The 23,255-nt window shown below is 41.4% G+C and overlaps 1 protein-coding gene across 2 annotated transcripts in view; it reads left to right on the top strand.

Annotated features, from left to right (window-relative positions):
* palld (palladin, cytoskeletal associated protein) overlaps window positions 1–23,255 on the top strand; it is a 56,606-nt gene that overhangs the window by 4,445 nt on the left and 28,906 nt on the right. For both annotated transcript variants that reach the window (XM_073477241.1, XM_073477242.1), the window contains exons 2-8: window positions 17,339–17,514; window positions 17,626–17,692; window positions 18,400–18,517; window positions 18,651–18,713; window positions 21,706–21,847; window positions 21,971–21,994; window positions 22,710–22,829. In XM_073477241.1, coding sequence (XP_073333342.1) covers window positions 17,339–17,514; window positions 17,626–17,692; window positions 18,400–18,517; window positions 18,651–18,713; window positions 21,706–21,847; window positions 21,971–21,994; window positions 22,710–22,829 — 710 coding nt within the window. The remainder of the gene's footprint in view (window positions 1–17,338; window positions 17,515–17,625; window positions 17,693–18,399; window positions 18,518–18,650; window positions 18,714–21,705; window positions 21,848–21,970; window positions 21,995–22,709; window positions 22,830–23,255) is intronic.

Raw genomic sequence — 23,255 nt, 5'->3', positions numbered from 1 at the left:
TTTCAACCTATTCTTCATTGTTTTAGTGAAAATGTACAACGTTTCAATTCAAATTTCTTATTGGGCATCGTCTTTGATGCAGCTGGTAGTCCAGACAGGTAACACTCCACCCCACCTCCTCATTCTCTCAGTCTAATCAGTTGGTGCTGAGCTGATGCCAGCATTTTGCACGGCCAGTGAAAGAGACATTCCTGGTGGTTGGGTGCTGGGCGCGGTCTTCCGTGGTCAGCCACAATTTGTCTCGGCCGGAGAGTCTTACGGTGCTGAGCGCCTGGTATTCTTCACTATGTCTTCATGCTCCTCACACACAATGTTTTATGCAATGCTCTGTTTATAATGATGCATCTCTGGGATTGGGATGCATGTGTGTTATATCCTTGTGGGAACCACTTTGTGCATTTCTGCAGTCTGAGCTCATTTTGGCCTTTCTTTACTTCTTCAAGGGGCTAGTTTAGGATTATGATCTTATTGGCATGAGAGCAGAGGGAATGTATGCAGTCAGTGTAAGACCCTTGTGTGTCTGTGTTTGTGTGGTTAAAAAGAGCATTTCTAAACAAAATTGATGGTGTGAGGTCTGCTTGTGCATAACACCAAACACGCTGCGGGTGCATGATGACTGATCCCTCACTAGTTCAATGCATTGCAAAGCAGACATCGGACAATCCATCTCCAATTGTGGCATGCTCGGCGTGCTATTTTAGGCATTTTGTCTGATGCTCTTCCATGTCATTACCCTAACTGCCTGCTGTGCAAACAAGGCATTTGAAAACTTGACTTGGAGTTGAATGAAGGGAGATGGGCAGTTACGGTAGAGAGCAGCCGCGGCTTCTCGGTTTCAAGCGAACACACAAAACCACAGGGGAAACTTTTGGAAGATGAGAGGCTGCCGATGAATGTTGCTATGAAATCTACGCAAGGCGGTGTCTCCAACATCTGGAGGAGGCGACGTTCCATAGATTCATGATGGAATTCGTTGTCAAACATCGATCCTTTACATTCAAACACGGTACCTTGTTTGAGCTAATATTGACTGACAGGATCATAGACAGCAGCAGACACACAGATGTAAGAGGACAGACATGCACACAAACATGTAGTCCAAGTATTTTGCAGATTGTGTGTCCTAAATCGTCCCATTTTATTCTCCTGGGTAGAGAAATTCTTACGGACATGGTTCATTCCTAGAAACCAAACCACTTGGTCAAACTGTGAAATATTCATCCCTCCACTGCCAGAAGGGCAAAATCACACTAATTGGATTCTTTAAAAAATACTTTGTGTCATCTCATGTAATTTATTTGCTTTCAAAACATTTCCCACAGTTTGAATTCTAGTTCTGTATATCTTTTTAGATTTGGTTTATGGACATGCAAGGGCAATGTGCCCTGACCTTTGAAGTCCTTGCTATTGATTTTTTGTAATTAACTAATGTTGGGTATGGATGAAATTTCACTGATGGATATCATTTTACTCATTTTAGTTTCTTAAAAGTTTATGGGATATTGTTTGTTATTATTAATTTGTGGCCAGAAATTGTGAAAAAAATCTGATCTGAAGAAGAATCATGAATAAGAAATCCAGACAATAAATTACAGAGATGCAGGCATTGGTTGCTGTCATAAAATTAATTGTCCCCTTTTTATTATGTGAGACAGTGATAGATAAACCCACATCCAGGACCATAAGGGTGGCAGAGAATCAAAGAATAATCTAGTCTTGTGTTTCTCTTATCTGGTCCAATGTCCAGTGTCAATATAATTGTAAATGTTTGACTCGATTACATTTTTTCGGGTCCAATGCTGATACAGTATAAGGGAAAAAACAATTCTGATATTGATACATTTGCCGATAAACACATTATTTGCAATGATCCCTCAAATGTGGATGTCAAACACGAATATACAGTATGTAAAGGAGGCAGGATATTTTACAGCAACAACAAGTAACAAGTGATAAAGTAACAATAAACTTTATTATGAAATCAGTGCACTAAAACACTGGGAATGTGAAGGTACCACAAGGAACTTTTAACTGGTTATGAAACGGTCTCAATTTAATAGTGATGCCTCTATATGACCTGCATAAGCAAACAACACCATAAGATTCAGAAGATTGACTATTTCTAGATAATTCCTCTTAATGGTGCTTCACGGGTCAGATTCTGACTTATCCAAGTCAAATAAGTCAGAAAATTAAAATTGTTTTCATGGCGAAGTGCTGAAGTCAAATTGAAGAATCTCACAGCCTGACATAGCCACAAGAGATACATTAACTCATCGTCATGCATCCTTCAAAAAGCCTTGTTTAAATAGGAAAATAGTATTGCATTTGCTTTCAAAGCATATGCATACTCAAGCCTAATCAAGACCTTTGGACACGAGGTAGTGCCAACACCATCGCTTTTGTCCAGAATCCACAAAGATGAAAGTTCCTTATAGTATCTTTAAATTCATCCCATATGAAGAGTAACCATTCCATGTCAATGAAACATAGTCATGTTAAGGAAGTACCAAGACATTTAAAGAAATTATAATGATTTCTCATGGGTTTGGTTTCTTGTTCGGGCAAAAGTTTTAGTTTCACAGTTAGTTTTATCTCCCAGACTCTTTGGACTTACGCTGACTTCTTACACTTTGGCACACAGATAAGAAAAAGATTCAAGTTTGGCCTACAGTACCAGCCTTGTTGTTGCAGAAGTAGTTACACAGTCACAGTAGCCCTTCCTCCCACATTGTGTGAAACAGACTTGGTATGAGGTCATAGCAGGTGACCCACTGCTGACTCATGACGAAGCCTGACTGTAATGCTGACTGTTTGGCCTGTTTCAGGAAGGCCGTAATTTTAAATTCTCCCTCATGGGCTCATTTGATCTCTGCAGGAGGAGGGGGGAGGAAAAAGCCCTGGTATTTTTATACCTGCTTTTTCTGAATTTTTGCAAGCATGATGTCATTTCATATTTAAGCTCAGAATAATGAGTGAGTCTGGAGTGGCTGTGGGGGTGCACACATACTTCAAATTAATACTACATGGGGACTATTTGACAGAAGCTTAACATTCCTGAAACGTGAAAACATTTAAGAGGGTGTAACTTTAACTATACTGTATGGAGATTTCACAAGATGCTGTGAGGTAGTCAGTTTGACGTATTATTTAGGTCTCACTGTGCTGATAACTGAACTGTGTTCATTACTGTGTGTGTGTACAAAGCTGTGTATCAGGCATGATACATGTGAGCTTGTGCACTGAATGCAGCCAAAGAATTTCTTTAAGCAACCATAGATAAACAAAGAAACTATCAACTCATCTATATCACCACTGAACATCAGGCTACATACCAGTCACTGTCAAATCCGGCCTACTGCAGACGATACACGTGAACACATTGAGATATCAGCAGTAAAACATTTAGATGGACACACGTCAGTGCTATTCCTCAGAGCTACGTTAATGGTAGTAGTGACGAATGGCCCTGTCCTGTCTGAGCCTCAACCGTGGCCCCTGGCCCTTGTTTGGCCTGGAGACAGAGTGTGAAGTTTCACCCAAAGAGGTGAAACTTTTCCTGCTCCTCTTCCGGCCTCAAAGTCTAGGAGGCTCCTGACCTTGACCCTTTATCACATAAATTCACACAAATCCAATTATTCTGTTTGTAAAACAAGCTATTTTATACGTTTGCTCCATGTTTTGCAACCATGGAAATACAATACGTTATAGATAGCTCTGGTCAATTATCTTAAATTGTGACGTGTGTGTTCAATCAATCAATCTTGACTAGGCATTTAAAGACATTCACTGGTGGAATATAGCTAGGTACATTAAAAGAGGTAATATTTCTACATTCAAATGTTAAAAGATGACTAGTCCTTCACTTTGTTGAGTTGTGTACTTCATTTTATTCAAGGTAATGTTGTGTTTTGTTTGGTCGCCTTTTGTTATAACTTTGGTAAAAAACATCAGATGATTCAGAGAGTGAGGAAGGAAGTCGGTGAACAGAACTGAACGTAACATGAGAAAACTTTGAAACATTACCTCGTATGTGAACATTTCTGCCTGAGTCATGTCAGGTACATTTTCATCAGTAGTGTTGGTTTATTGACAATGAAGACAACATTTTCCATTATCCTACGCTACTTTACTGCATTATCAAACTATGTGTGCGTATAAGTTTGAATTTGAGGTACTTGTACTTTACTTTAGTATTTCCATTTTTATGCTACTTTATACTTCTACTCCACTACATCTCAGCTATTTGTCCAACAGCTTTAGTTTTCAGATCACATGTTTTCATATCCTTCCTGTAATATATAGCAGCAATATTAATCCAAAAACATTATAATAAAACACTGACAGGCACCATTTTACTGCACAATGAGTAATTTTACTTTTCATACTTTCAATACATTTAGCTGAATATGCTCACATACTTTTACTCAAGTAAGATTTTCTATACAGAACCTTTACTTGTAATGGGGTATTTTCAACACTAAAGGATCTGAATACTTTCTACACCACTGACGACATTAGGGACATGTTGGGTAAAACAAGGCTACACAGGATTCAAATTAAGTCTTTTATACATCTTTATGTGCAGTATTTAACAGAAAGTAGGTGTTACACATACTAGATGGGTGTTAGTTTAAATTTATCATATTTCCAGCTGTTAATGAGAATAACCTTCTTATAATGTTAGCTCTGTGCATGGATCATACTCACAGCCAAAATAATTCTGGGCTCACTGACAGCACCATGTTGAAATCACATTTAGCGCTTAGTGGGTGAGTCTTGAACACCATGAAAAAGGATTTGCCACTGTTCTTGGTTTTTATTTATTTTTTAAGCCTAAAAATGTATAACAATGTTTTTTGGACTTACTATATGAGCAGGAATGGTGTCATCAGGCTCAATATAATACTATTAAACTTTAACAATCAGGCAAAAAAGAGTTAAATAAGACAGGGAGTAGTGTAAGAGTAGAGGGGAATGAGATTTGTCGAGAGTTATATAAGTGGATCAGTGACAGTTGAAGAAGTGGAATACCGGATTTAATATGAAGCATGTCTGTTGCGGACAAAGGCGGCAGTCATGCACGGCAGGAGGATGGTAATCCAAGACAAGTTCAACAGGAGGATGGGCAGAGGGCACTCCATAAATCTTTACTCCGTACTAAAGCCTTTCCTCCACACAGTGTCGGCCGTCCTGTTTGACCCCATCTGTAAACACGAACACACTTAGCATCATCATTTACCATCTACAGCAGGCCTTGCATGGTCAGCGACACATGAATGCTCAAACTACTTTCAGTCGGATCACAACAGCTCAAATTTCGTGGTCTTCACAACAAATATGTCACCAAAGGTTTGACTATTTTATGTAGCGTGGAGCGTGCACAGGTACACATTAGTTGAAAGGGTAACTCCACCAATTTTCCACATTATAGTGTTTTTACAGGTGTTGGGGAGTACTACTGCATATGTGAAAAAAGTCGTATAAAGCCTTTTGTGGCACCAGATGATGCTGCATGTAATCTGATAAACTGCCTCCAGTGATGTCACTCAGTGGCTAAGCTGCATTGTGGGTAATGTAGGCACCAGGTTTTGAAAAGCAGTCCACTGTTCTAGCATTGCACTCCTATAACACTGTTGGGCTCATTATTCACTGTTTAGAAATAAATGATCGGGCTTCCTTAGACTTGGCTTATGCCAGACTCACTGTATGGGACCCTTTTATGTTTATTTTCAATTCCCCGTCCACCTACTTGACAACGAAAAACTGTACTAAAAGATGATGAGATGAAATTTTCATTTTTGGCTTCACTTATCCTTTAATGTGTAAAATTGGTGGACTTACCCTTTAAGTGTGGGCAGGGCGTCAGAGATCTGTCAATGGTGTTGTTGACAGTAGCAAGGACTCATCTGAGACACTGGAGTGCCGTCTGTCCCATTTGTAGTTTTGAGTCATCCAGGCCTCGGGCTCTGCTCCACAGCTGGGCTGTGAACAGTAAGCACCGGGCTACATTCCTCTGCTCACCTGTTAAATGGTTCTCTGCTATTCATCATGCTTGATAAGGCATGGCCATTAGATTCAGCTTACAGTAATCTGCCTTTTGATGAGATATTTCAGGCTGTTATTTTTCCTAGATGTCGGATTCCTGTGTGGCTGCCAAAGAGCTGTGTTTGAAGTGGAGCCCGATTCAATTATGTATCTTTGACGATATTGAAGCGGTGGAATTTAATGTGTCCTGTTGTGTTTCTTTGTATGTTTTAAATGTTTTAGAAATAGCAGCATTTTAAAACTATAAAAATGTGTGTCCATGTGTTTGGCTGTGTGTTCTGCGCAAATCAGACTGTGCGCAGGGATACTTGTTTTACGAGCAGACGAGAGGTCAGATGGGACTCGTAAAAACAAGCTAGAGTCTTCCTTCCCATGTACATGTGGCAGAATAACAGCTGTGTGAATGTTAAACTGTCTCACATAGAAACTCGAGATATGCATCTTTGTTCCTCAGTCTCCCTATGTTTATATTTTGCATATCACTTGAATGAAACACCCTCCTTCAGTTTGGTGCTGAGGCTCCTGACATCATGGGGAGAGACAGTTTGAGTGGGGGGTCTGCAGGATTTAGTTTCATATGGAGGAAAGGGTAGGAGGAAGAGAGGAAGATGCTCCATGTACAGCTCATGTGTGTCTGATCGGTGCTCAGATCCAAGTCCATAAAGTGTGGAGGAGAGGTCGCAGAGTTCAATCCCTGACTACAGCAACTTCAGCCGGTTGCCTCTAATGCCATTTATCTTCTTTTGTTGGCAGTAGTTTTACAGCAATTTGTTGTCTCTTTCAGCCTTCAACACAGCACAATTACAGGGTGCACTGAGTTCAGTATCTTATCAGCGTGTTGCTCACTACCTCCACCATCAAACTGACTATTTCAGACTGGCTACAATCTGGCTTTACAAGTGAAAATAATCTAGGATGTCAATGTTGTGGTGCTGCACCCACCCACACGCCAGGAGAGGTGGTCTGGCTGTCATGGAAGCAGATATTTTTGTATGCTTGTGTGTTTGCATGTTTGTGGCAAGTTCGTGGGTGGCTGGTTGAAGGGGGATTATGCACATTTGTTTGTTGCGGTGTATATTTACTCGTCTGGGATTACAGATAGCCTAAAGTATGCCACTTCCTTTTTATAAAGAGTCAGAAGTTGCACCTGGTTGGTGCAATTAACAGGATGTCAGCTGTGACAGGACAAAGTAACTATGAAACAAGAGTAAATATCATTATAATGGTAGTAGATAGTAAGTCGTTGAAAGATATAGCTGTACAGGAGGTTACTTAGAGCGCGACCACACATGTGACCATAGATCTGCTCAGCCATTGCATTAACTCCACCTAATTGTTGTTCCCAGAAAGTTATGATACATACCTAAAATTAGCGCGGACACAGACAGTTATGTGGTTTGTCTCCAGCTGTAATTACTCAGTGGCAGGAAGATCGATGACTGTGGTCATGGAGAAAGAGGTTAGAATTTTTTTTAATTGATGGAATTTTAAGCACAACATGTGATGTAAACATCCTCTTTTAGTTTAGGTGCAATTACATATGCAGAAACCTACCAGCTTGTATGCTTGAGGAAATATTTAGGTTTAATTTGGCCACAATCCCACACCAGTTAGAATTATACTCATTCATACCCACAGGTACTTTTACAGCATCCCCTTTGTTGGGCTCAGTGGTTGTGTGTGTGTGTGTGTGTGTGTTCTCAACAGACTTACTAATCTATTAGCTGTAGGCTTACATGTAACCTAGGTGTATCAGCAGCACTAAAACAACGTTTACTTTGTTTCACCATCATTGTGTTACTGTTATTAATCTGACATAGCCACAAATAGACATATTAGCTCATTGCTAAGCATCCTGCAAAGAGCTGTGTTTAAAAAAGAAAAATAGCCCTGAAAAATAAGTTGCGTCTCTCTTTCACTCATTTCCAAAACAAATACATGTGCTAGCCAGATCGAGATCTTTTTTACAACAGGAGGCGGTGATGCTAATACTGCTTTTGTCCACAGGTGCCGCCAGAATCAACAAAAAATGACAGGTCCTGTAGCTGCTTTTAAAAAATGCCAAAAACACAAGTGACCTCACTGTTTGTCTCAACAAAAGTGAACCAGTGAGACATCTGATCTCGTTGGCCATCAGTCCAATTCTGCTTCATGTTGCTGTTTAGATACGTGAGCTCATTTATTTTATACGGCTGATATGTTTAATTTTGGGCTCTTCTGGACGTTGCATTTGTTGGTTTTCCTGCTGGATTTATTTGACAGTTGGGAGGATATATTGTCCTCGCAGTATGACATCATGAGAGGACATCTCTGTCTTTGTTTTTGTTAGTGTCGTTCAGTCTCCTTGGAGCACAAAACAGAGGTTGCCTTGACAACAGGCCCCATTTCTGTTGTGACATCAACTGACCCTTGAAAGGCCTTAATATTGTGTGGAAGTGGGCGTCTGATTGAATATGTATGAATGTTTGTTGGTTGTTTGTGGTTTGACTGGGAAATGATGTTTCATTAGTGAGTGTATGTGTGTGAATGCTGCACCTGTGTATGTATTTGTGCGTTAATAAACCCAGCATGTTGCTTCGAGGGTGGAATATCTTTGTTCTTGTTGACTCATAATTTGGAAAGCTGCTTCCACTTGTACATTTCTATTGTTATTTATTTATTCAGGTCAGACAAAGCAGTGGGCCCGAGAAGGCCGCTGTCAGTCTTTCAGTAATTAATGGGAACATCCAGAGACCGTAAAAGTTCTTCCTCTTATTAACCCATGTTTTATAGTCACGTAGGGGAAGTACGGTGCTTTTCATGTTGTTATCGCTACAAATGGAAGGTTTTTTTTTTCACCGACCAGAAGAATTTGAATAAAAGAACCACATGATTACAGTGTGTGCCACCAGGACAGGACGTTGTTTGTGTGCGTTCTTCTCATCGTAGACTTTTACGTTGCAAAACCTCACACGGCAGCAGACCTAGTAACAAGCACCACAAATAATCCCATCTGCTTCGTCCCAGCGGTAGTCCTCTCAGGCTCTTCGTTGACAGCGACTAAAATATCGCTGTTAGAGCCTGAAGAGCCTGAGCCCCCGCAGAGAGTGAAACGCACCACACCCTTTCATTCTGCTGTGCGTCTGACATCAACCTTCTGGCTCTAAACAAACCGCAAATACCAGATTTATATTTGCTGACCGATGTGGATATGGAGTGTTTGGGATTATTATACGGTCAATATGTGTGTGCATGTGTGTGTGTGTGTGCATGTGTGTGTGTGTGTGTGTGTGTGTGTGTGTGTAAAAAGCACAACCAGTCACAGTAGCCACAGACATTTGTCTTGTGCTTGCCAGGTGCTGCCAACTCAAAGAGGTCTATTTAGATCCTGACTTATCCGAGCTATTTTGGTTCAGGCCAAACTGGGCTTTTTAAGTGGCCCACTTAGTTCTGGCATGTGAGATTTATTAAGTCAGGGCCAGTTTATTTAGTGCCCTCTCTTTTTGTGTAACACTGTAGTGCCTACTGTAGCTGTCATCTTTTATTTTTTTCATGATCCCCCTGTCCTGCAGTCACAGATCAGAGGCCCAGAGGTTTCCATCGTGACTGGGTCGCTTGGCTGCAGCCCAGGGTTCTCTGTGGGGCTTTTGATAGTCAGCAGACTGTGGCCTGGACTTGTATAGGGGCAGAAAAAAACAAGTTTTGTTATTTGTTTGGGAGACAAAATCCACAAAGAAACAGCTAGAACATCCCTGATCTTCAATCAGCTTGTTTAAATGTTTGTAGGCCACAATAGTATCGCACGAGAGGACGTTTACCTGTTCCCATCTGCGAGGGGGTTTAGAGTTGCAGTGAGTTTGACTAGCAGGGGTTAGAGTTTATCCTTGTAGTAAGGACGAGAAAAACATGGAGACAATCACACAACCACTGGAATTATATGAATGCTTCCACTGTGGGCTGCACTGAAACAGTTTTTGTCTCTTAAATGAGTCTTAAATGTGTTTTTTTTTTTCTGCTCCTCTGTCTTGTGTGGAATTTGGCGATTCGGGGCTGCTCCCTCCCTCTCAACCCTCTGCTCAGTCCGAGCGTTGTGTGTATGTCTGACTGCGTGACTCAGAGTGGCAGACCTGGTGTGAGAGTGTCAGCGGCTCAGTGCGTGTCATGCTGTCAGGAGGAGAAGATCTGTGTTCAGCCTGAGATCAAGGAAATTATCAGTGACTTTGGTTTAACTTAGTGGGAGCAGCACGGCAGCTCAGGTAAGGTTTACTTGGTGATGTCATTTGCGGGTGTACTCAGGTGAAAGTCGAGCTGACGGGGTTCATCTCTTTTATTTAATTGTCTAGCCACACATAGATTGTTATGAGCGAGATTAGCAGATTCACCTTGAATTAGAGTACAGTCATGTCTTTGATATCTCATCGTACCTGGGTGAGGATTTAGGGCTCTTAGGAGAACAATGCTAACTTTTATTTGCTAAATAGATAAAATGTGTTGTTGATCTCTGAAACAACAGGTGATAGACTGTGTGTACGGTAATTACTTGAATGAATGAATAAATGAATGAATGGTTTATTGTTCGTAGTGAGCAAAAAGATTAAAAAAAACAAACAGTTGACTGTTCACCTACTGATTTCTTTCGGGCCTCAAAAAACAGGCTGAAATAAAATTGTGTGCGTGTGTGCGTGTGTGCCTGCGTGCGTGCTTGCTTGTTGGGGCATCCCCATGAGTGCCGAGGTGTGTGCATTTGTAGCTCAGCTGCTGCATACGTCTGTCACTATTTCAGTTGAGTGTGTGTGTGTGTGTGTGTCTCTCTCTCTCTCTCTCTCTCTCTCTCTCTCTCGTTCTCATACCCACACACACACACACACACACTCACCATCAACAAATCCTTCACTGTTAAAGTTAAGTTTGTTGATTCAAACTGTCAGAACTGCACAAACACTGTGAGCATTTGCCATAGTTGCAAATGATTCCTACTAACCACAGTATGAATGTCACATTTTATATTAATGCCCATGTTGATTCAGTCTGGACCATTTGCCTTCTTGGCATGGCTCTCCTGCTCTCCTGTAATGCATCAGTGGACAATGTTTGTTGATGTACAACACTTTGCCAATGCAACCCGCCCTCACTCTTGGTTAAAATTCCTCAGTGAAAAATGTCCATCTTTTCTTCCGGTCAGCAGAGCTGCGTCTGTCATCTGCAGCTGTCCGCCGTCCGGAATATTCCAGTGAACTTTGACCCGTGATCCTGTGCCCCGATTAACAGAGCTCCATCACCAGATGGCTTCTGCTGCTTTATTAAGCTGAATTCCTGCATGTATCATCTTTAATCAAGACATTTGCGTGCTTTTATGAGCACGTAGCAGAACACTTCAGCTAAACACAGTCTTAAATCTGGCATGCTAATAATTCCTTTCTCTAGATGACACACTTAAACAAAATAGATTAGATGTAGTGGAATTTGTACATAAACTGTAGCATTATAGAGGTCATGAACAGTGATTAAGTAATCCAGGGAGCACAAAACAGTTTAATACCAACACCTTCTCTCAGCAGTAAAACTATATTTTACTTAACTGATCAATACTAAATATAAACTTTTAATGTAACTATAGTCTGGTATACTGACAGTGTTTGCTGGGCAATATAACATTGATAGACTTGAAGTATCACTAATCAGTTTTGGGGGGGGGGGGGGGGGGGGGGGGGGTTGCACACTACACAACGAGCTAAACATCACACAAATGGTTGACATGTGATGGACTTAAGTTAATGTGGCTAACATGTTAGCAACCAATTGGGTATTTACACATTCAACACATTTAGAGAAACATTAGCATACATTTTGAGTTGTTCTGGCAACCTGATGAATGTGAATCTCTTTGTAGCTCTATTTTGCACATAATCAACCTAGAAAAATCTAAATACAACTGGGTGTTTAGCTTGCTATATGTGCCTCCATGTTCATTAGCTAACTGCTAACTTTATCTGTCTGCTATATTAGGCACTGGGCAACGAGGGCACAGGGTTAATTAGAGTAATTTTGCATAAAATAGCTGCCTGCTGCTTCGGGAAGAGAAGTGGTGAATGAGAGTTATAGGTTATAAAACCAAAACAATGAGCTGAAAGACTAAACAATGGTTTGGTTTTCAGGTTAGCATGCTAACATTTATAACATTAGTACTTAGCACAGCTGAGACTGATGGGATTATTGTTACTTTTTTAGGTATTTGGTCACAAACCAATGCATTGGACAACTTGTACTTTTGATATAACGACGGTGAGAGATGAAAAGTTAGTCACCAAAGTGATCACAGTTCATCCTGAGGCGGACATGATTATCTGTTGACCCGTGGTGAGGCTAGAGGATAAGTCTGGAACTCACCAAAGTCTGTAGGAGTCATCCACTGTGAATGTCAGTACAAAAAAATATTTTAGCTTTTTTATTTTAAAGAGAGTTAATATCTTTGTGTGTTGGTAGAGATGCTAGAAAAAAATGAGTTAAATTAGCTCTGGCATGTTAAATTGATCCTGGTTTAATGATGGGAATATGTTGGGCTGGTAAATGATGCATTCTGTGGTACCAGTAGTGGTACAATTACATACCTAGGGGGCAGGTAAATGGTGCATTGTGGTGGTATTCTGGAAAATTACTGTAATAAGGATGGCTGTGGTGGGAATAAATATTTTGCTACTTTGTTGAGGGTTTGCTTTTAGACCTTTCTCCGTACCCTGTAGAGCTACGTTCATTGTTGGATTCAGTCAGCATGCGTGGGAAAGAAGAAACCCAATCTGCTTTCCATCTTGTGTTTGGATGAATTAGGAGATCTTTCTATGGCGGATAATAAAACCAACATCGCTTCCAGAGTTTGGGTAGTTTCAGTTGACCTCTATTGTAGTTTGTAATTAAGGATAAAGACAGGCTTGATGCCGCTATGCTTGTCCAGTTGCACTTTGGTTGACTTCTGAGGTCCGTAGCCCCGGAACTGAACACTGAGCAAACTTAAAACAAAGACAAACATGTCTCAGGAGGTATACATCATCTACCCATGCCATATTGATTGCTGATTGTCTTGTGGCTATGTTTTTGTGAGCCTGTCACTCCTACGTCCTGTCAAAGTCCTTTTTGTGAATGCACCCTCCTCCTTTCTTTTCCTCTTCACTCTGCGCTCTGGCCTCCGCTCGTTTTGGGTTTGTGGTGAAACCGAGCCTTGCTTCATAAAATTTTCCATCAACAGCAGCAAATAACAACACAGGGTCAGATGGGGAGAGCGCGGCCCTCAGCACAAACTATGGAGTCCAGTGCAACGGGGTCGGGTTTGGCCTGGAGATCATCTCTCTGTTGATATTTGAGGCATCATCTGGCATCAATTGTCTTAACTGAGATGTGTATAATTAATCTCTCACATGTTATCTTTATTTAGAGAGCTGGTGACAGGCTGGTTGATTGTGATGGTGGAATGTTTAGTCGCCATCTTGGCTGGGCGTCCTTAGGGTGGGAGCGAGCGTAAACCAACCATGACGTCACTCATTGGTTTGTGGACTATCGTTTGGAAGTCTTGAGATTGGTATAACTCGACCATCTTTTTTTTTTGGAGCCAGAATTGACCATATTTAGAATACCGGGTTGAGTTTAGCAGGATATCCTGATTGGATCAAGAAAGGTAGCAATGCCCTAAAGCATACCCTGCTTTATCATCTACTCTAAATTAGACCATAACTTACAAAATCAACAACATGCTGAATTAAAGTTAAATTAGCAATCAAGACAATAAACTCATCAAGAAACTGTTTGCTGAAGTAATGGATCAAGTTAGAAGTAGGGTCATTTTCTCATAAATTTACATACAATTGGACTTTAAGCCTCTAGTTTGGCATTACGACCATCACCATCTTGCTTTTTTTTGGAGCCAGAAGTTACCATATTTAGCCAAGAGGGTGAAGCTTAACAAGATATTCTGATTGGATCAAGAACCCAAGGACAATCTGTGGTAGAAGCTTGTCAATCACAAGGTAGCCGAGCTCTAAGGTGTATACCCTGCTTTATCATCAGTTTTACTCTAAATACAACCATAATTTACAAAATAAACATCGACTGGATTGAAGAGGACTTGAAATTAGCAATCAATTAACTCATTAGGAAACTAGTAATAAGTAAGTTGCCTCCTGCTAGCCATTAGAAGGAATGCAGGTTTAATGCACTTCCACATTGCTTCACTTCTCAGACCTGGAAGCTCCATCCACATTTTAAACAGTCACTGGGTGGGAGATGAATGAAGAGGTGAGGGCGTTACTCAGATGCCTTTTTACTTTCAGCTATTAGGGTGTGTGGAATAGTTGTGTTTTATAACTGTATTGTGTTAAGAGGAAATGGGTGGTAAAGCTTCATTCTGCCAAGAAATTTGTACCTTCACCCACTTTTCTCAAAGCAGTGAGTGATTGCTATTCCAACACACCCTGCTTCCCCTCCAAACGAGACTATTGATGGTTGAGTTCCTTCTCTGCCTGCCGGACTGTGTGTGATTCAACAAAGTCCCCGGCTGGAGAAACACACGCACGTCGTTACAGGGCGAGTACCCTGTTCAGCACATTCCACAGAAATAGAGAGGGGATTAAATAAACATTACCGTCTGTCTCTAAATGAGTTTGCGCAGTAATTATGCATAATGGTAGATCATTAAGGTTGATTAATAAGGGGTTTTTATTGTTGTGCTTGTTGGGAATGGATTGTGCTTCCTAGTTTATGCTCAGTCAAGCCTCTGGGGAGAACAAGATGATGAGTCCTGAGCTCTGCTCTGTGTTTCGTCAAAGTGGGCCCAAACAAATTTACATTTCCATTCCGTTTACTGAGCAGATGGGCCGTGTTTTGCAAACAGGAAGGCAAGCCTGGTATACCTTCATGCCATAACTGGAATGGAAAACTACTTGAAGACATTTAATTAACAAAAATCACTACAAGACCACTGATGAATGCCTGAATTACAACTCTATTTTGCATTTTATTCACAGATGTTGCCGCTTGAAATTGCTGGAGAGATTCCGGCCACCCTGTGTGAAACATATTCCCCTGCCTCTGTTCACTATAGTTACACACAAACACAAAACACACATTTTAAGTACCTCCATCACAAAAACAAGTCATTAGTTTAATGATGTCATGTGTTACAATAAGCCCTTTTTTGTATGTGTTTGATTTAACGGTGCTCAAAAAATGTCCAAAGGATTTTCCTATGTTGAAGGGGATTCGTATTGTGCGGCCCACATCAAACTTTGTGCATATGGCTGCAAGATCCACTTGGAACCATTTTTGATTAATACAGTGAGTGACTTGAAAGAAACTTGTGAGGTTTAACCAACAAAAGAAACCTGAGTTTCCCAAAGCAGAGCAGCAGACATGGCAGTCACCCAGACGAGTTGTTTCCCTCTCCGCCTGGCTGTAATCCTGAAAAATGGATTTCAAAACCGCACAGACATGCTGGTTTGCTCAAACAATCAACTTTTTACTCCCAAAACGAATTTGTGTCATATAAAGGCTGTGTTTTCCCAGCCTTTCTCTGCACAGATAACTGCTGGACTGTTTGAAGCCTGGCAGACGACTCTTGGCCTCATTTGCCTCGAGGGCCTGAAACACCAGTGGATAAGGTCTCCCTGCTCGTGCCATGAACAACTCTTCATTAGTCTCATGTCACGATCTGTTTCCTATCGTTTAACACGCCGGTGTCTGGCTGCATGATATAGCCAGCCAAGTTTCCGTTGTTTCCCTTCATCAAGCGATAACACAGAGGAACTACCCTGAGGAGTCTATTGTACGGGGGGGTTTAAGCAACGGCAGAGAGAGTTTGCACCGCTCCACCTGTCACTGCTGCTGATGAATCGCTCAGCGTGATCCATCTCAACAATGACAGAGCGTATCATTTTTCCTGTCTGACCCGGCCTGACTCATGCTTGTTCCTGCACTCGCCATTCATTCATTCACTTTCCCCCGTCTCGGCTCCCACACCCACTCTGTCTGTCAGGTGTGAATCCTCCAGTATGAAGTGTTGTCTGTATATTTTTGGGCTGATTAATTGCTTTCTGGAAAAGGAGCTAGCTGTTTGACTGACACACCAGGGTGTTTAAATTCAAGAAATTGCCATGCAGCAGGATGTCGGGAATTTTTCTACCGCTCTCCAAGATAGCTGGAATGTCCTCAGGTCAGGGCTCTGGGCGGACAGAGCAGCTGTTCTTCCGGCATTTTGGGAATTCCTGCTCCTCCCCATGTCAATGGAGAGGTTGGGGGGGTGAACAAGACAGATATGACCTCCCTTTTAATAGAGTGCTGATAGCTTTACAGTAATGTGTCAATAGAGTGTGGGTATGTTGATTTGATGTGTCATAATGCACGTTTAAAGAAGATTAGTACCGATAAAAGCAACTGACTTCCACAAATCATGCACTTATGTGTGTGTGTGTGTTTGCAAGAGATGGGTGGTGTGACCCCTGTTGTTTGATCCTGTATTTGATGTGGTAACACACTGCTTGGAGGGGGTGTGGTGGATCTCCTTTAATCATAACCCTGTGAAGAGAGATGAGACAGATGAAGCTGGTTGTGTTGTAGACACAGTCAGATCAGGGAACAAAGCTGGTGACCCCAGGGAGGTGGTGCAGGGCCTGGGCGACCTGCCCAGACACCTCTGATTGGAAGGAGGGAAAGGGTGTATCTGCTTCCCGTAACACGCCGTCTCGTCAATGCCTCAGGGCGGCTGACGTGTGGCAGATATGGAAACCCAGACATGCCCGGAGGACGTGTGTGAGTGTGTGAATAAGTAGTTATTGGTGTTAGTTAGGTTGGCAGGCATCCATCATGTTTGACAAAGGTATATTTAAGTTCAAGTATTTGTCAGGAAGGGAAATGGACCGTGCTTGTCTGATAGGGTTTTATTGAATTTTTTTGGCAGAGGTGTCATAAATATTCAGCCTCAAGACAATGTTGAAATAATATGACTCAAATTAAAGACCCATTTCTCTGTGAAACTCTGGATCTCTGGATTCACAGGTTAACTGTAAACGCTAAGCTAAAAGACCTGCGTTCGAGTGTAAACTATTCATTTTTGGCTCTGGATAGTTACAGTAGCTATAACTCAACATAATGCAGTTTGCTAAAACTTTAGCACAGAGCAGCAGTTTGATTAATCTACACACTTCCTTTGGAACTTGATGTATAAAACCAACATGTAGTTCGACTTTTGTGATAAGTGATTACTGTATTTACTCAGTTGTTTTGAGTAACCACATCATGTTAAAGTAACCAGAGTTTCCTCCTTTTCCAGGTGGTTCTGTGAAGGCCGAGAGCTGCACAACTCTCCCGACATTCAAATCTGGAGGGATGGTGACCTGCACACACTGGTGATAAGTGAAGCCTTTGAGGACGACACGGGACGGTACACCTGCGTGGCCTCCAATAGTCTCGGAGCAGACAATACCTCTGCTGAGGTTTACATTGAAGGTCAGATGTTTTTATATTAGGAAATTATTATATTCTTACTTTTAAGGCTTTTTTATGTTTACTGTTCAAATTGAAATATCAATCACTGCTTTTGTTTTTGTCCCATTGCAGGAGCTTCATCGTCAGACTCAGAAGGAGAGGGAGCTGGATCACACTCCAGATCGGGAACCATGCCTCAGTACGTGTGTTTCAGCATGACCCCTTGTGACCCAATGAACCTTGAACTCCTTGAACAGGTTAACTGAGCCCTGCAGCAGCTAATCTGCTGCCTTTAAATAGGCCCTTAAAAGGCCCTTAAAGAGCCATAACCCCGACAACCCAGTACACTGGCTGCACTTTAAGTAATGAGAGGTGCAGAGAGGGTTAATATGGTGAAAGATCAGCCTGTCAGGATTGTCCCCTGTACTTATATCCAAATGTTAAACTTTTCCTTCCTTTTCGCTTTTTTTTATGCTAACTATTGTATATTACTTTTTTTTTCAATTTGGTACTTACTCAACTGACTGAAAAATCTGGCACACATGTAGATCCAGACTCAGACGTATGCTGTATTCAAAATGTCTAAACATTTTCTATTATTAAACAATCTTTTGGAGGTTTGTGTGCTCCACCTAACAGTACCTGCTCTGTGTGCTTTCTAGTTCTCTAAATGTTTTTGATTGTTATCTGTTGTATAACTCTGCCTCCATCTGGACTACTTCCTGATTCTCTCTCTGTTTACACAATGAAGCCAAGATCACTGATATCATCTTAATTGCTGGGGAGAGAACATTTTCTGTGATCCAAGTATCATATTTGAACTAAAGGCATATAGAGTCAAGAAATGTATTTTTCTTTCTTTTTCGTTTTTGATGTGTGTGCTGATTTATACTTTGTTAATTATAGAGTTCAGAAGAAGACCACTTCAATGTCCCTGACAATACGCTCAGCATCACCAAAAACCCCTGAGGTCCTTCCTCATCGCTCCACCCTGGTCCAGGCCCTGTCTCAGCCCCCACAGAGGGTAAGCACCCACTGTAAACAAGATGGTAGAGTCACACAAACTTATACACATGGTCGAAAATGGGTATTTTCAGTGACATGAGCCTTACTGAATGAACTCCACCTGCTCAGAAAGTTTTTTTATTGTCTTTTAGATGCAGAGCCCAGTGTCATCACTGTATGGTGGTGAGGTATCAGGTCCTCCTATATTCACCAAGGTAAGTTTGCATACACAATAAACAATACATATACCACATGGCTGGAAATGTCATTCCACACCTTTTATCTTTAAAGGGCAACTCCATCATTTTTGCACATTAAAGTGTGTTTACAGGTCTTGGTGAGAACTACTACATATGTAAGTAGCATGAAGCCTTTTGTAGCTCCAGAGGAAGCTGCATGTAATCTGATAAACTGCCTTCAGTGATGTCACTCAGTGACTAAATTGCATTGTGGGAAATGTTGGGACTAGGTTTTGAAAAGCCGTCCACTGGTCTATCTTTGCACTCCTATAACACTGTTAAAAAGCAAATGATCAAAATCGATACAGCAGAACCAGATATATCACCTTATTTATTCCACACATTCTTCTTCTTTTTCAAAATGTGGCACCTACATTTACCCACAATGCAACCTAGCCACAGTGACATAACTGGATACTAGTTTTTTCACATGCAGTACTTCTCCCCACGACCTGTAAACACACTTTAATAATGTGTAAAATTGGTGGAGTTAAAAATATGCTGAAAGAGGTTCCACTCTTCGTGGAAGTTATAACCTGGCTGCAGGGATTTTCTCCAATTTAGCCTCAAGAGCTTTAATGAGGTTGAACACTGCCTGCAAGGCGATAAGACTTGGCTTGCAGTATGTGTGTCAGTTCATCCTAAAGGTCTTGATGAGCTCTTTTAGGTCAGGCTCTTCTACACAGACTAAGAAAAACTTTTTCTTTATGGAATTTTTGGGTGCACTGAGGCACTGGCATGAAACTGAAGCGATTGTTGCCACAAAGTTTGTAGCATACAATTGTCTAAAATATTTTCAATTTCCCTTAATTGGAGCTAAGGGACCTGGGCCAAACCATGGAGAACAGCCCCAAATACATACTTACATCGGCACATCATGCATGCAACACATACATGCATACACAGTACGTACTTAGAACCTGATACACATGTACTCAGTCTCCTTGCCTCCCCATAATAACAGCATGCTGTACTGTGGCTTTCAGCAGTGGGGGTCAGATAAAACATGAGCTTTGATGAGAGCTCCTCCTCCAACTCAAGAACACCCTATTCCAGCTCAGACTCTTCAACACTCCCCTGACTCCCTCTCCCTCAGGCTGCGGGTCTTGTGATGGCAGGACTGAGACGGGCTGAGGCAGAGCTTCAAACGGCCCTGCCAAAGCCACAAGGGTCAGGTCTCTTTCACTCTTGTTCAGCCAGTGAGACCCTAAATCATTTTCCACTTCATTACAGAAAGACATTTGTTTTTCCTCACCCCCACCCGCCGCCTTCAAAAACCGTCGCGGGCTTTAATCATCTCAATGAGAGGATGTTCGCCTCTGGTGAAGTCAGCACTGTGATGTCACCCATAAAACACACACCCACACACCCACACACATTCACTGTCAGACCAATGATCTACATTCCACCCCTGGTTTTACCAAAATACAGCCATGCCAAAGACATAGAGAGAGAGGAGGCTCAGGCTCAAAGGCACATTCATTCACACTGACACTGAGTGCCTCTTGTTGATGGATACCAGTATATTATGTAACTCTGTTAACTAGCAGACTAGAGACAACACAGTGTTGGCAGTGGGTCCTCCATCTGCCCCTGTGTTGATGTTTTGTTTTTAGTTGTGCAAAACTGTGAGCTGCCATATGATTGATTGGACACAGGAGGTAAATTGGCATTTGTAAGAAATAGGACCTGCAAGTTTGAGAACATCCATAGTGGGATGGCTCATGATTTCACCTATGCTATTGCCCAAAAGCTAAATGTTCACACATTTATAGGTGAATTTACTTTATGTATGGTTTATTTAAGTATAGTAGAGATGAGTGCCAGTGGTAATAATCAGCATAAGGCAGTCGAATCTTAACAGAATTAAAAAATAGTTTACTTCTTATACTCAAAGCTAACTGCTGGCATACACTTTCACAGAATCAGAAATTGATCCAATAAAGATCCTCTTTCATAAACTTCCAAAGTGTACATATTTGCCTATCGGTGATGATAAAAAGATGTCGAAAAGAAGTTATATTTGAAAGCCTGTCAAATATACCTTACACTTACAGGTCATCATTATCCAAATATTTAAGAAATGATTTAATTTTGAAAAACTTTTTTTTTTTTCAGAAAGTAAACTTGAGGTTTTTTTTTTTAACTGTCGGCTTTGGTGACAGCTATTTGGACCAAATTAGACGCTCATTTTAGGCTGAAGTTAAAACAAATGGACAGCTTGAACAGTCAGATGTATAAATATTTTTGGATTACGTGATGCTGAAAACTATTGGACCAGATAGATCCAATAAAATGTCAGTGGATATCAGGTCCTTCGAGGAAAGCATCTCTTCATACTTACAAATTATTGTATCTGTGATGTTTTTTTTGTTTTTTTTTAATCATGTTCCCGAAAGCAAAACCAACCAAAGTGATTATGTGATTTCCCTGCAGAGAAAACATAAGACATTGCCTAAAAAGTAAGCGACTGCATAGTCATGTTGTTTTGAAAGGTATTCTTTAGTGAACTGCTTATTGTGGAGCAAGTTGGAAGATGTTTTCCTAAGCAAAGGGAAGTAAGGCAGAATACTTGACTACTGGGCATCAATTATATGAGTCCCTGTCTCATAATAGAGAAGGTTAACTAATTCAGAGTTTTCTCTGAACACTGACGGGATGTGACAGGATGTGGTGATTTGTACTAGAACTCAGCCTTAGTTATCATTGGCTGAATTTGACCAGTGAGAAAGAAACCTGGAGGTCAAGAGTGAAAAGATTGACGGTTCATAGTTTTCCACTGGCCTCTCAGTCCCTCATGACAGCCCCTCATCTGCAACCATTTCTTGTCCATCTATCCCCATGCTGTGACTCTGAAGAGGATTTATTGTTTTCATTACCGGTTTCAGTCTCTTCTCATTTCCTCATCATTATTCACTTACTCAGTCCTTCTTCTCATCAACTCTCTCTTTATCCCTCCTCTGTGCAGCTGTTGCAGGATGCCCAGGCATCTGAGGGCCAGGTGGTGGTTCTGGAGTGCAGAGTCCGTGGAAGCCCTCCTCTGCAGGTCAGATGGTACCGCCAGGGAGAGGAGATCCTGGACTCTCCTGATTTTCGTATTCTTCAGAAAAGTGAGACATTCCTCTTAGTGATAATTAGTAATTATTAACACTAAATTGGCTGCTATATGTTAATAACCAAAATATTTCTGTCTGTCCTCTCTTCCTTTTTACTTTTCATGTACTGTGAATCAGAGCCTCGATCTGCAGCTGAGTCAGGTATGTTCCTTCAATTACAACGCTGCTTTCATGTTCCCAACCGCAGGCAGGGTTAAAATTATTAACAGATTATTAACTGTGTCTGGAGAGTCATATTGAGTTTGATGGCTTCATTATCAGCTGCAGGCTTTCACCCGGTTATGACTACAGCGAATCACAAGTTAGTAACTCTCACAGGACAGTCACTATCACAGCGACTCCAGTCAGAGGGAGTCCCTGTTAAAGTCTGAGAAACCCCCTGAAAACTGCAACACATAAACATAATGTCATAGATAAACAATGACACGCACGCTAATTCATGTCAGACTGTTTCCCACCTGTGTGACTCAGGGGTCGTTTCAGGTGTTACGTTTAGGCTGTGAGTCACTCAGACGTCCCTGAACATCTGTGAATTCATGTTTATGTGTGTGTGTGTGTGTGTGTCTGTTCTTCATGAGTAGCTACATCCGTGCTTGTTTGTCTTTCCCGGCTGCTCTCCGTGTGTCAGACTGACTTGTGATTCACCAGTCTAACATGTCCATCATCTGTCTGCCGTGCACATAATTTGTCTTCCTGTCCATCTAATGTCAAGTGTCAACACGTCACTCCACTTCACACCTGTGCAGATCTTCGTCGATGTCAAGTCTTTTATCCTTCCATTACAAATCCATCTTGTAGCATCATAAAAAAGTTTGGTTATTATAGGTGTATCGATGGTGTTTTTTCTTTATTTTAGAGGAGATCTGCACCCTGGTGATAGCTGAGGCCTTTCCAGAGGATGGAGGTCTGTTCTGCTGCACCGCGTCGAACACGTATGGCTCCATTAACAGCACGGCACATCTCGCCGTCACTGCAGGTGCGTCCAACACAGACAGAAAGATGTGATCAGTGTGTTGTTTCCAAAGTAAAAAAAATGTATTCCTAAACTACCACATCACTATATACCGGTAAGCTAACTAGCATGTGAACAATATGTTGAGCTTACTAGCATGCTGCCAGAGGCACCAAATAAACCCAACAACAAACAACATTTTAAGCCAGTCAATATTCACGATAAGTGAGGGTCTCAACAGCTAATTTCGCCTCTTTTAATATGAGTTTGTGTGGCAGTTGTAAAAACTGTTCTTCCAGTCAGAGGATGCTAAGACTTTTGGGGGCACGTTTACTAAAATTGGGATTTTCAAGCTTCAACTATACATTGTTTCAACAGTTTATTGGTATAACAGCCCTTCTCAGAGGGTATCTTCCATCAAACAATAATAACATCATTCCACACATTGGA

This window comes from Pagrus major, chromosome 11 (assembly GCF_040436345.1).
Source record: "Pagrus major chromosome 11, Pma_NU_1.0".
Classification (NCBI taxonomy): Eukaryota; Metazoa; Chordata; class Actinopteri; order Spariformes; family Sparidae; genus Pagrus; species Pagrus major.
The sequence above is the reverse complement of the archived record's forward strand: the minus strand, read 5'-3'. Positions and strand labels throughout refer to the sequence as shown.